This window comes from Mustelus asterias, chromosome 28 (genome assembly GCF_964213995.1).
Source record: "Mustelus asterias chromosome 28, sMusAst1.hap1.1, whole genome shotgun sequence".
NCBI classification, from domain to species: Eukaryota; Metazoa; Chordata; class Chondrichthyes; order Carcharhiniformes; family Triakidae; genus Mustelus; species Mustelus asterias.
The window spans coordinates 19960971-19973887 of record NC_135828.1 but is presented as its reverse complement, the minus strand read 5'-3'; the positions used below and the strand labels follow the sequence as shown (position 1 = coordinate 19973887).

Below are 12917 nucleotides of genomic sequence, written 5' to 3'. Positions count from 1 at the left end.
TAGGTCCCGAGATTCGGAGAACGCATCATTATTATCCTCACATTCATTTAGAACCAGAATTACTTCTATCTATTCTTGCCCAGTGTACATTATCATTTTGTCCAAATAATGATGATGATGACACCAGGGTGAAAGCTATTCATAGCATTGTCTATTGTTTTATGGAAAGGAATGAGTTACTTTGTTACTTTGCAAACGATGGCCCCCTGAGACCAGAGATGGGTGGAATATATACCATGGCTCATGGGCACTGATCCAAGGGTGAGGGCAAGGGTGAGCTACAAGGGCAGGTTGGACAAGCTGGGCTTGTTCTCCTTGGAGCAAAGGAGGTCGAGGAGAGATTTGACCCAAGATTCTGATGAGTTTAGATACATCAGGCGAAGAGAAACCATTCCCATTGGCTGTTGCAATGACTCAAGGACATAGATTAGGGCCAGGGATTGAGGAAGAACTTTTCATAGAATCCCTACAGTGCAGAAGGAGGCCATTCGGCCCATCGAGTCTGCCCCGAGTCTCTGACAGAGCATCCCACCCATGCCCTATCCTCATAACCCCACGTACTGAACCTGCTAATCCCCCTAACCGACACATCCTGGGACACTCGATGACAATTTAGCACGCCCAATCCACCTTACCTGCACATCTTTGGACAGTAAGCTTCAATTTAGCATTGCCAATCCCCCCCCCCCACCTAACTTGCACACCTTTGGACACTCAGGGACAATTTAGAACGGCCAATCCATCTAACATACACATCTTTGGACACTAAGGGGCAATTTAGCATGGCCAATCCACCCAACCTGCACATCTTTGGAGTGTGAGAGGAAACAGGAGCACCCGGAGGAAACCCACGCAGACACGGGGAGAACTGAGGCAGCAATGCCACTGTGCTGTGAGTGCTAATGACCTGGAATTCACTGTCCACGAGGCTGGTAGTAATGGAGAAGATTAATGACTTCAAAAGGAAATCGTAGAGGCATTGGTGGGAAATAGACTTGTTGAGCGAGGGACAAAAGGGGAATGGGACAGACTGGATTACTCTGCAGAAAGACGGCACGGACTCAATGGGCTCTGTCATTATAAGGCTCATAGACCAGGGATGGGCACTACACATGGTAGCACAGTGGTCAGCACTGCTGCCTCACAGCGCCAGGGACCCGGGTTCGATTCCCGGCTTGGGTCACTGCCTGTGCAGAGCCTGTACGTTCTCCCCGTGTCTGCATGGGTTTCCTCCGGGTGCTCCGGTTTCCTCCCACAGTCCGAAAGATGTGCTGGTTAGGTGCATTGGCCATGCTAAATTCTCCCTCAGTGTACCCGAACAGGCGCCGGAGTGTGGCGACTCGGGGATTTTCACAGTAATTTCATTGCAGTGTTAATGTAAGCCTACTTGTGACACTAATAAATAAACTTTAAAGTTTTAACTGTGACGGATCAAGAGCATCTAAAAGTGACCTTCCAGGAGACAATACAGAGTGCACACCGTGAAGTCTCGGGGATGTGTGGGCCGGGTTAACTATTCACATTCATGTTCCCATTAAACTCAAGATTCAAGATTTCCGAAGTCTGGATTTAGGATTTTTCCAATGACGCGATGTCACTCTGAGTACATGCCTCCCCAAAATTCTGGATGGACATGACTTAAACAGGACAAAAATAGTAAATAAAAATCTTAAATGTGAAAGGGGTTTCCCATATTGGAGCGTCAAGGCGTTTGGCCTTAGTTGGGCTGGAGTTTGAATAGCCAATGAATTGAGTTATTTTTCCTCCACACAAGTCAATACGCTGAACACAGAATCTGTTCTCAACTGTTTACGTAGATATTAGAGGTAACTATGACACCCAGAGCTGGTGAGATTGAGTGGCTGTTGTGTGATGCTTCACAAATTGAAATATAGGAACCAGCTCCATCTCCAATGTGCCCACGTCCAGTTTTAACTGAAGTGCTGGGGGGGTGAGCTCTTCTGGATAGGTTAGGTATTTATAGGAGACAGGTCTAAATTTAACCATAGTTTTACTTTGGAAGACTTTGGGCCACGTCTCCTAGCTCCCAAGAAGCCCGACAGATAACGTTTTGCATAGCATTACATAGGATGTATGGCACAGAGTAGGCCATTCAGCCCAACTGGTTCGTACTGGTGTTTATGCTCAACTCCCCACTTCCCATCTTTTCTCATCTGAATATACTATCGTAAGCATCGATTCCCTTTTCCCTTATATGCTCCTCCAGCTTCCCAGCGTCTATACTAATTGTTTCAACCACCCTCTGTGGCAGCGAGTTCTCATCACCCTTTTCCAGCACTGCTTGTGGCCCAAGAGGAGCAAGAGTATCTCCTCTCCTTGGAAACCACCTACCTATCAGAGCATGTTTATGTCCCACCTGAGCTTCACCTGGCCCATCCCCACTCACATCCCATAGAATCCCTACAGTGCAGAAAGAGGCCATTCTACCCATCGAGTCTGCACCGACTCTCCGCCAGAACATCCCAACCAGGCCGTCTCCCTGTAACCCCACATATTTATCCTGCTAATCTCCCTAACCTACACATCTTTGGACACTAAGGGGCAATTTAACATAGCTAATCTACCTAACCTGCATATTTTTAGACACTAAGGGGAATTTAACATGGGTAATCCACCTAACCTATGCAGTTTTGGACACGAAGCTGCAATTTGCATGGCCAATCCACCTAACCTGCACATCTTCGGACACTAAGGGGTAACTTAACATGGGTGATCCACCTAACCTGCACAGATTTTGGACTCTGGGAGGAAACCGGAGCACCCAGATGAAACCCACGCAGACACAGGGAGAACGTGCAAACTCCACACAGACAGTGACCCAAGCCGGGAATCGAACCTTGGTCTCTGGCGCTGTGAAGCAGCAGTGCTAACCACTGTGCCTCCATGTCTCCATCTAACACCACCAGTACAGGTTTCTAATGCATTCTTGCAGATGTGTTTAAACTATTTTGCCCTTAAATATGTGTGAATGTGATTGTGCATCAACAGATCTCACAGAATAAACTGTACAACACCATCCTCCAACTGTGAAATGAAGTCATTATATAATACCAACTGAAGACACAAGGGAATGACTTCAGGAGTGTAATTTAATATCAGCTGGGAGATGGTTGAATCAAGTCATCAGCCACTTAAGCATAGAAAGATTTAAATTTCAATTCTCCAGTTTAATGATGTCATCAATAGCCCCCTCGCCCGGGAGAGTGTGCATTGCCAGGGTAACCCTCGATGGAGAATATCTATTCAAGTCGAGATCAAATACAGGCGGCAACATTGCAGGAATCACCTGGAGGTTTAATGATTGCCCTTGAGAATCAGGCAGAACCTCTGACACAATTTCATCTTCTGGAGGGCTTCTGCTTTCAATCACAGAATCCTACAGTGCAGAAGGAGGCCATTCAGCCCATCGAGTCTGCACCATCCACAATTGCACCCAGGCCATATCCCCCTAACCCCATGCATTTACCCTGGCTAGTCCCCCGCACACTATGGGGCAATTTAGCATGGCCAATCCACCTAACCCCCGCACACCTTTGGAGTGTGGGAGGAAATCGGAGCACCCGGAGGAAACCAACGCAGACACGGGGAGAACATGCAGACTCTGCACAGACAGTGACCCAAGCCGGGAATCGAACCCGGGTCCCTGGCACTGTAAGGCAGTGGCGCTAACCACTGTGCCACCGTGCCGCCCTCAAAGGCGTCAAATTCATTTTACAAAATCCCACAATGTTCCTTCCCCTCAGTTACCCATTTGAGGAAGTTCAGGTGCCCACATTAATGTGGACAGAACATCATAAGACCATAAGGAGCAGGAGCAGAAGTTGGCCATTCGGCCCATCAAGTCTGCGTCATCATTCAATGGGATCATGACTGATCTGATAATCCTCGACTCCACTTTCCTAGTTTAGCCCCATTAGGAATGGATTAACAGACCTTCCAACTAAGTCCTAATTTTGATGTCAATTATCCAATAGAAGTCACTGATATATAAAGGGGCCACGGGTGGCACTGGGTGTTGGGGAGAATTGTGTGTGGAGTTGGATCAAAGAAATAAAGGTATTTTTATGAAGAAGCAGAACTCGTATCTCCTTTACTCCAACCGAGAGGCTCAAACAATCCCCACAAACCTTGGTTCCCTCATTGATTAATAAGGGCGACAGGGCAAGACAGCATTTTATCGGGTCACCCGTGACATTGAGTGATCAAGCTTCATAGGGCAGCACGGTGGCACAGTGGTTAGCACTGCTGCCTCACAGCACCAGGGACCCGGGTTCAATTCCCGGCTTGGGTCACTGTCTGTGCGGAGTCTGCACGTTCTCCCCGTGTCTGTGTGGGTTTTCTCCGGGTGCTCCGGTTTCCTCCCACAGTCCAAAAGATGCACAGGTTAGGTGGATTGGCAATGATAAATTGCCCCTTAGTGTCAGGGGGACTAGCTAGGGTAAATGCATGGAGTTATGGGGATAGGGCCTGGGTGGGATTGTGGTCGGTGCAGACTCGATGGGCCGAATGGCCTCCTTCTGCACGGTCGGGATTCTATGAAAGCAAAAACCTCCTGGGTACTGAACGGAATGCATTCTGTTTTCTAGATATACTATCCAGGGTTTACAAAGAATGAAAAACTGGCAGCCATTTTGATGATCGGAAGTTCAGCTGTTACTTACTGAATTAAACTGAAGTTCTCGACAAAAAATTTTATTCGTAGGAACAGCGTGAAGTTGACAATCGCGGGTTTCTTTTTGGGCTGATCCTTCCACCCACTCGGTGCCACCTTGTACAGCTTGGTAAAATGATCAAGAAAGAAAAATTCCTTATCTGTAAAATAAGGGGCAAGATCGCACTGATGAGAATCAAACAGATGATCGCGGGAGTGGTGCTACATTCACTGATACCTGAATAAAATCCAGTTTACAGATATCTCCGTCTTGATTGTCAGGCTAAACAATCATTTTCACCTGTCTTTTGAGATGTATAGATGGACAGGTTGACAGAGCAAAAGGCCAGCACGGTGGCACAGTGGTTAGCACTGCTGCCTCACAGCGCCAGGGACCCGGGTTCAATTCCAGCCTCGGGTCACTGTCTGTGTGGAGTTTGCACATTCTCCCCATGTCTGCGCGGGTTTCCTCCAGGTGCTCCGGTTTCCTCCCACAGTCCAAAGATGTGCAGGTGAGGTGAATTGACCATGCTAAATTGTCCCTTATTACCAGGGGCATTAGCAGGATAAATATGTGGGGTTATGGGGATAGGGCCTGGGTGGGATTGTTGTTGGTGCAGATGGGCCGAATGGCCACCTTCTGCACTGTAGGGATTCTATGACTCTAAGTGGAATAGAGAGAGAAATATAAAGTGTCAGGATGCATAAACGAGAGGGAAGGACGATCGCGTGCCATCAAATAAGCAAGAGGTAGAAAGAGGAGAGGCTGAGAGAGGCTGTGAAAAATCTGATAGATTAGGTCAATAGAATAGAAATAAGTTAACCGGGAAAGCAGTATGGAGCACCCCCAGACAGGAAGTGCAGCAGGTGTGTGACACTGAGCCACACCGAGTGTTCACAGCAGATGAGACTGGAAAATCCCGTTGATATATTCTCAAATGCTGCCTGGTCGCGCCAGCTCACGGCAGATCTTACGTTTGGCAATTTGCAAAGTAATTTTGAATGGAAACTTAAGGGAACCAAAATAATTCTCAAAACCTGAACAATTATCAGCACCCAAAGATGAAATACTTGCCCATATTAACTGATTAGCTATGGTGTTGGAATACAGCAACTCAGAGCTTATAAAGTCAGACTTATTTTTATTTTTTCCCTGGATGCGGATGTTACTGGTTAGGCCAACATTTATTGTCCATCCCTAACTGCCCTTGAGAAACTGATGATGAGCTGCTTTCTTGAACCGCTGAAGCTCGTGTGGTGTAGTCACACCCAGAGTGCTGTTAGGGAGGGAGTTCCAGGACTGTGACCCAATGACAGTGAAGGAATGGCAAATTTCCAAGTCAGGATGTTGCGTGGCTTGGAGGGGAATCTCCAGGTGGGGGTGTTACCAGGTATCTGCTGCTCTTGTCCTCCTAGCTGGTAATGTTGTGGGTTTGGAAGGTGCTGCCTAAGGAACCTTAGTGAGTTGCTGCAGTGCATCTTGTAGATAGTACACAGTGTGAGTCGGTGGTGGAGGGAGTGAATGTTTATGGATGTGGTGCCAATTAAGTTGGAATACTCGCTACTTTCCTGGATGAGTGCAGATCCAACACTAAAGGAGCTCGACACCATCCACGACAAAGCTTGATCGACACGCTAACCACAAACATTCACTCCCTCCACCGCTGACGCACAGTGTCAGCAGTGTGTACCATCTATAAGATGCAATGCTGCAACTCGCCAAGGCTTCTTCAACAGCACCTTTCAAATCCGCGACCTCTACCACCAGGAAAAACAAGGGCAGCGGACACATGGGAACACCACCATCTGCAAGTTCCCCTCCAAGTCTCTCACCATCCTGGCTTGGAAATATATCAGTGTCGCTGGGTCAAAATCCTGGAACTCCCTCCCTAACAGCACAGGTGTACCAATGACAGATGGACTGCAACGTTTCAAGATGGTGGCTCTGAAACACTAAATGGTTTCAAGAAGGAGATGGATATATTTCTAATAAAAAAACAGGCTAGAGGGATATGGGGAACAGGTGGGGAGGTGGATTTGAGATCAGGGGAAGAACAGCCATGCTCTGATTGAATGGCGGAGCAGGCTCGAAGGGTTGAATTTGCCTATTTCTGCTCTAATTCCTATGTTCCTCACCATCACCTTCTCGAGGGCAATGAGGAATGGACAACAAAAGTTAGACTCACCAGTGATGCTAGCATGAAAGAATTTGTGGAAATTACGGTAGGCACGGGATGAGAAAAAGCTAAGAAGATTGGTTTATGATTCAGATTGATGGAGTATTCCTGCGAATATCATGTGCGTAAGCACATGATGTTCCCACGCCGACTCTATAGTTAAGAAAGTCCACCAACGCCTCTACTTTCTCAGAAGACAAAGGAAATTTGGCATGTCAGCTACGACTTTCACCAACTTTTACAGATGCACCATGGAAAGCATTCTTTCTGGTTGTATCACAGCTTGGTATGGCTCCTGCTCTGCCCAAGACCGCAAGGAACTACAAAGGGTCATGAATGTAACCCAATCCATCACGCAAACCAGCCTCCCATCCATTGACTCTGTCTACACTTCCCGCTGCCTCGGAGAAGCAGTCGGCATAATTAAGGACCCCACGCACCCCGGACATTCTCTCTTCCACCTTCTTCTGTCTGGAAAAAGGTACAAAAGTCTGAGGTCACGTACCAACCGAATCAAAAACAGCTTCTTACCTGCTGCCACCAGACTTTTGGATGGACCCACCTCGCATTAAGTTGATCTTTCTCTGCACCCTAGCTATGACTGTAACACTACATTCTGCTCTCTCTCATTTCCTTCTCTATGAACAGTATGCTTTGTCAGTATAGCGCACAGGAAACAATACTTTTCATTGTTATACTGGTACATGTGACAATAATAAATCAAATCAAATCAACACATTACAAAAAAGGCTTTGGAGTTTGATAATCTGAACCTTTGTTCTGACAACCCAGGACTGTCCTTGCTGCCCTTCCCTTCCCCCACAACCATACCTGCGCTTCTAATTAGGGAAAATTCATCGAGGGAAGGCTTCTAGCGTGCCATCTGGAGAACATGGTCGCCAGCTTGGCTATCACAATTCCCACCAGATGTCCCCTGCCAGCCATGAAATTTAATTTTCTAATTGGACTCAAGCCAAACCATTCAATCAGCTCCAAACCGTTGTTCCGAAGTGTTACAAAAAACCCAGCTTCAGAAAGTAAAGATCTTTGGGGCTTTTAAAAAGGCGTGATTGCACTCGAGTGCAAGTGGAGGTTTTCACTTAATTTATTTGCACATTATTAGCCTGGTGGTTTGAGCCGGTTCCCCCAGCAGTCCCTCTGCTGCCAGGAGACCCATTACCTTTCGTGTTCGAGCGACAGTTCAATGTTTGTTAAACCTTAATTTACTTTGACAAATTGGCTCTTGTTTTCTTGTGTCGTGAAACCCCATAATTTCACCCCCACCATACTCGCAAAACGCTCTCGGATGATGATTGAAAAAAAAATAATGAAAGCAAAGTAAAGCTCCCGGATGATAGTCCGCGAATAGAACAAAGAACAAAGAAAATTACAGCACAGGAACAGGCCCTTCGGCCCTCCAAGCCTGCACCGACCATGCTGCCCGACTGAACTAAAACCCCCTACCCTTCCGGGGACCATATCCCTCTATTCCCATCCTATTCATGTACTTGTCAAGACGCCCCTTAAAAGTCACCACCGTATCTGCTTCCACTACCTCCCCCGGCAACGGGTTCCAGGCACCCACGACTCTCTGTGTTTAAAATCTGCCTCGTACATCTCCTTTAAACCTTGTCCCTCGCACCTTAAATCTATGCCCCCGAGTAATTGACTCTTCCACCTTGGGAAAAAGCTTCTGACTATCCACTCTGTCCATGCTTCTCATAATCTTGTAGACTTCTATCAGGCCTCCCCTCAACCTCTGCCACTCCAGTGAAAACAAACCAAGTTTCTCCAACCTCTCCTCATAGTTAATGCCCTCCATACCAGGCAACATCCTGGTAAATCTTTTCTGTACCCTCTCCAAAGCCTCCACATCCTTCTGGTCGTGTGGCAACCAGAATTGAACACTATATTCCAAGTGCGGCATAACTAAGGTTCTATAAAGCTGCGACATGACTTGCCAATTTTTAAACTCAATATCCCGGCCGATGAAGGCAAGCATGCTGTATGCCTTCTTGACTACCTTCTCCACCTGCATTGCCACTTTCAGTGACCTGTGTACCTGTACACCCAGATCCCTCTGCCTATCAATACTCCTAAGGGTTCTGCCATTTACTGTGTATTTCCTATCTGTATTAGACCTTCCAAAATGCATTACCTCACATTTGTCCGGATTAAACTCCAGCTGCCAGCTCTCCGCCCAAGTCTCCAACCGATCTATATCCTGCTGTATCCTCCGATGGTCCTCATCACTATCCGCAAATCCACCAACCTTTGTGTCATCCGCAAACTTACTAATCAATCCAGTTACATTTTCCTCCAAATCAGTTATATATATTACAAACAGCAAAAGGTCCCAGCACTGATCCCTGAGGAACACCACTTGTCACAGCCCTCCATTCAGAAAATGATCTCTCATTTATTGGTGACACCCTTCAATGTGAAAGCAGAGCTCATGAGTGTAATGTCCTAACTGTGCTCGGGATTGCGGGTCTTAAACAAAAAGAAAAGATGTGGTTTGCGAAGAGATTCAAAGTAACACTCAACAGGTTTGATAATTGGCCAGCCGAGCACCTGAATAGGCCTGAGCTCTAGTAGGCTACCCAAACTGTTGAACCCCAAAAAAATCAACTTGCAATTGTCCAGTTGAAATCCACTGGGAACATCCGAACCTTGGAAAGCACGGAAACTGGATAATTGAATTTCCTCAAAATTGAACAACAAAGCTTGTATTGTCGATTCATGGGTTAAAATCAGATCCACTGGCAATGGTTGAGAAATGGTTAAGAACCGGGACAGAAGAGCCTTTAATGATAGATCATAATTTGCTACAAGACTCACCTTTCAGATACGCTAGGCCAAAATAGAAGTGCTCCACAAGGTTGGTGTAGGCCACGACCATGTCAAACACATCACCGCCCTTAGACTTCACGTCGCATTTCACGTCTAGACATTGTCCATTCGGTATGATAACACTGAGCTCTCGCTGTGCTAACTGCACTTTTCCCTTCTTGCTCTGCAAGGAACAGGAGATGTTACTGGAGTGAGGTTAAGCATAACCGTGTCAGCATCGAGACAGAACGGAGTGAGTCAAGGAACATCGCGGCTGTTTTCCAATCACCTCAGTGTCCCACAAGGAAAATGGAGAGCCTGAGATTCTACCCAGGTCGCCACCCAAACTGACATCATTAACCAGGGCCAGAGTTGGAATGTTACTGCGTCACTCAATTCTGACCATTCTTTTAACTGTTGAGAAAAAAAGACGCACATGTCGAAGCTTTTAGTCCAGCACTCAACTGGACAAACGCAAGAATGGCAAATTTCAATTCATTCTGCATGAGAAAAAAGGAATTGATTGACTGGCAAATCAACTGTGATTGGTTGACGTGTTGCCATAGAGAGTGCTCCAGGGAACTATTGTCGCCCACACTTTTGTTTAATTCAAGAATAGAATCCCTACAGTTCAGGAGGAGGCCATTCAGCCCATCGTGTCTGCACTGACTCTCCGACAGAGCATCTCACCCAGGCCCAGTCCTGCCCTATCCCCGTAACCGCATGTATTTACCCTGCTAATCTCCTCTAACCTACATATCTCTGGACACTAAGGGGCAATTTAGCATGGCCAAACCACTTAACCTGTACATCTTGGGACACTAATGGGCAATTTAGCATGGCCAATCCACTTAACCCACATATCTTTGGACACTAAGGGGCAAATGTGCATGGCCAATCCACCTAATATGCATATCTTGGGACACTAAGGGGCAATTTAGCATGGCCAATCCACCTAATATGCATATCTTGGGACACTAAGGGGCAATTTAGCATGGCCAATCCACCAAATATGCATATCTTGGGAGCGTGGGAGGAAACCAGAGCACCCGGAGGAAACCCACGCAGACACGGGGAGAATGTGCAAACTCCACACAGACAGTGACCCAAAGCTGGAATTGAACCCCACTTCCTGGTGCTGTGAGGCAGCAGTGCCAACTACTGTGCCACCATGCCACGCAATGCCTGGACATGTTCCTTTTGCCTTCAGAGGACAGGTCCCTGTGTATGAATATATGTCGCTTCGAACATGCAAAAGTCAGCCACATGGTGTGTCCGCCTGATAATCTTAAACGGGTTGTCCGAGTGATTCTTGGCAGACTCAGGATTGTCCAGCGAGTGCTGCCCAATTAGGGAATCACATCTAACATTAGGCATTGCATGTTGAGTTTTACTTTGGTTTTTTTCACCAGGATTTGAAACCCTCCTATATTTTTCCCCAGTCCCCGAATTCGATGATAAAATAAGCGAAACACTGCGGCTGCTGGAGTTTGAAACAAAAACAAGATAGCACTGGAAAAACTCGGCAGGTCTGGCAGCATCCGGAGGGAGAGAAAATCGAGTCTGTTTGACTCTTCCTCTCCCAAATGTTCCCGTTGCTCTAATGGGTTGGGAAGCATCACGGAGCGACTTTTCCACTGCAGATATTGAAACCCCCACTCTACATCGAGGACTTTGATTCACTGTCTGGGAAACAACACGTTCGCCATAAATAAAACCAAGCTCCACAAGAGAGCATGAAGCATTTCCCCAACGCGCTGGAAGAAGCTATTCTACTGATAGAGCAAGGAATGCAATGCTTCATGTGCTCTTAACCAGGAATCTCGAATATATGAAGCCATTTACCAACAATCAAAGATGGGAGCATTGCTCTAGGTGCCTTGGTGTCTATCACATTGACAGTTTTTTCAATGAGGGATGCAGAGCTGGCAATAAGGCGCGTTACTCCAGCCGATGGTGCTGCCAAGCTGCTGTCACTGGTTCACCGTGCCGATGAGAGCAGGGCACAAATCATTTGCACTATCATTTGGGTGGCACGGTGGCACAGTGGTTAGCACTGCTGCCTCACAGCGCCAGGGACCCGGGTTCGATTCCAGCCTCAGGTGACTGTCCGAGTGGAGTTTGCATATTCTCCCCGTGTCCACGTGGGTTTCCTCCGGGTGCTCCGGTTTCCTCCCACAGTCCAAAGATGTGCAGGTTAGGGGGATTGGCCATGCTAAAATGCCCCCTAGTCTCGGGGGAATTAGGAGGATAAAGACGTGGGGTTACAGGGATAGTGCCTGGGTGGGATTGTTGTCAGTGAAGACTCGATGGGCTGAATGGCCTCCTTCTGTTGACACCAAGATTGGTGGAGTAGTGGATGAGGTGGAGGGCTGTTGTAGGCTGCAAAGAGACATAGATAGGATGCAAAGCTGGGCTGAAAAATGGCAAATGAAGTTTAACCCTGATAAATGTGAGGTGATTCATTTTGGTAGGACTAATTTAAATGTGGATTACAGGGTCAAAGGTAGGGTTCTGAAGACTGTGGAGGAACAGAGAGATCTTGGGGTTCATATCCACAGATCTCTAAAGGTTGCCACTCAAGTGGATAGAGCTGTGAAGAAGGCCTATAGTGTGTTAGCTTTTATTAACAGGGGGTTGGAACATTTAAGCGGTTATTGGATAGGCACATGGAGCACACCAGGATGATAGGGAGTGGGATAGCTTGATAGGGAGTGGGATAGCTTGATCTTGGTTTCAGATAAAGCTCGGCACAACATCGTGGGCCGAAGGGCCTGTTCTGTGCTGTACTGTTCTATGTTCTATGTTCTATGTTCTTTCTGCACTGTAGGGATTCTATTAATTTAGCATGGCTAATCCCCCTAACCTACATACCTTGTGGCACGAAGGAGCAATTTAGCACGACTAATCCCTCTAAGGGTTAGTATGGTGGCACAGTAGTTCACACTGCTGCCCTACAGTGCCAGGGACCTGGGTTCAATTCCCGGGTGGGTCACTGTCTGTATGAAGATTGCACATTCTCCCCATGTCTGCGTGGGTTTCCTCCGGGTGCTCCAATTTCCTCCCACACTCCATCCTGCTAACCCCCCTTAGTGTCAGGGGGGTTAGCAGGGTAAATACGTGAGGTTGCGGGGATAGGGCCTGGGTGGGAATGTGCTTGGTGCAGACTTGATAGGCCGAATGGCCTCCTTCTGCACTGTGGGGATTCTATGATCAAACATAAAAGGGTCAAAGAG

General features: G+C 47.2%; 1 protein-coding gene across 1 annotated transcript in view; it reads right to left on the bottom strand.

Moving 5' to 3' along the window:
- The window catches only part of ptpn20 (protein tyrosine phosphatase non-receptor type 20), a 322568-nt gene that overhangs the window by 155373 nt on the left and 154278 nt on the right, over nucleotides 1-12917 (bottom strand). Inside the window, exons 10-11 of the mRNA XM_078199281.1 lie at nucleotides 9691-9865; nucleotides 4683-4833 (exon numbers count right to left, since the gene is read on the bottom strand). Coding sequence (XP_078055407.1) covers nucleotides 4683-4833; nucleotides 9691-9865 — 326 coding nt within the window. The remainder of the gene's footprint in view (nucleotides 1-4682; nucleotides 4834-9690; nucleotides 9866-12917) is intronic.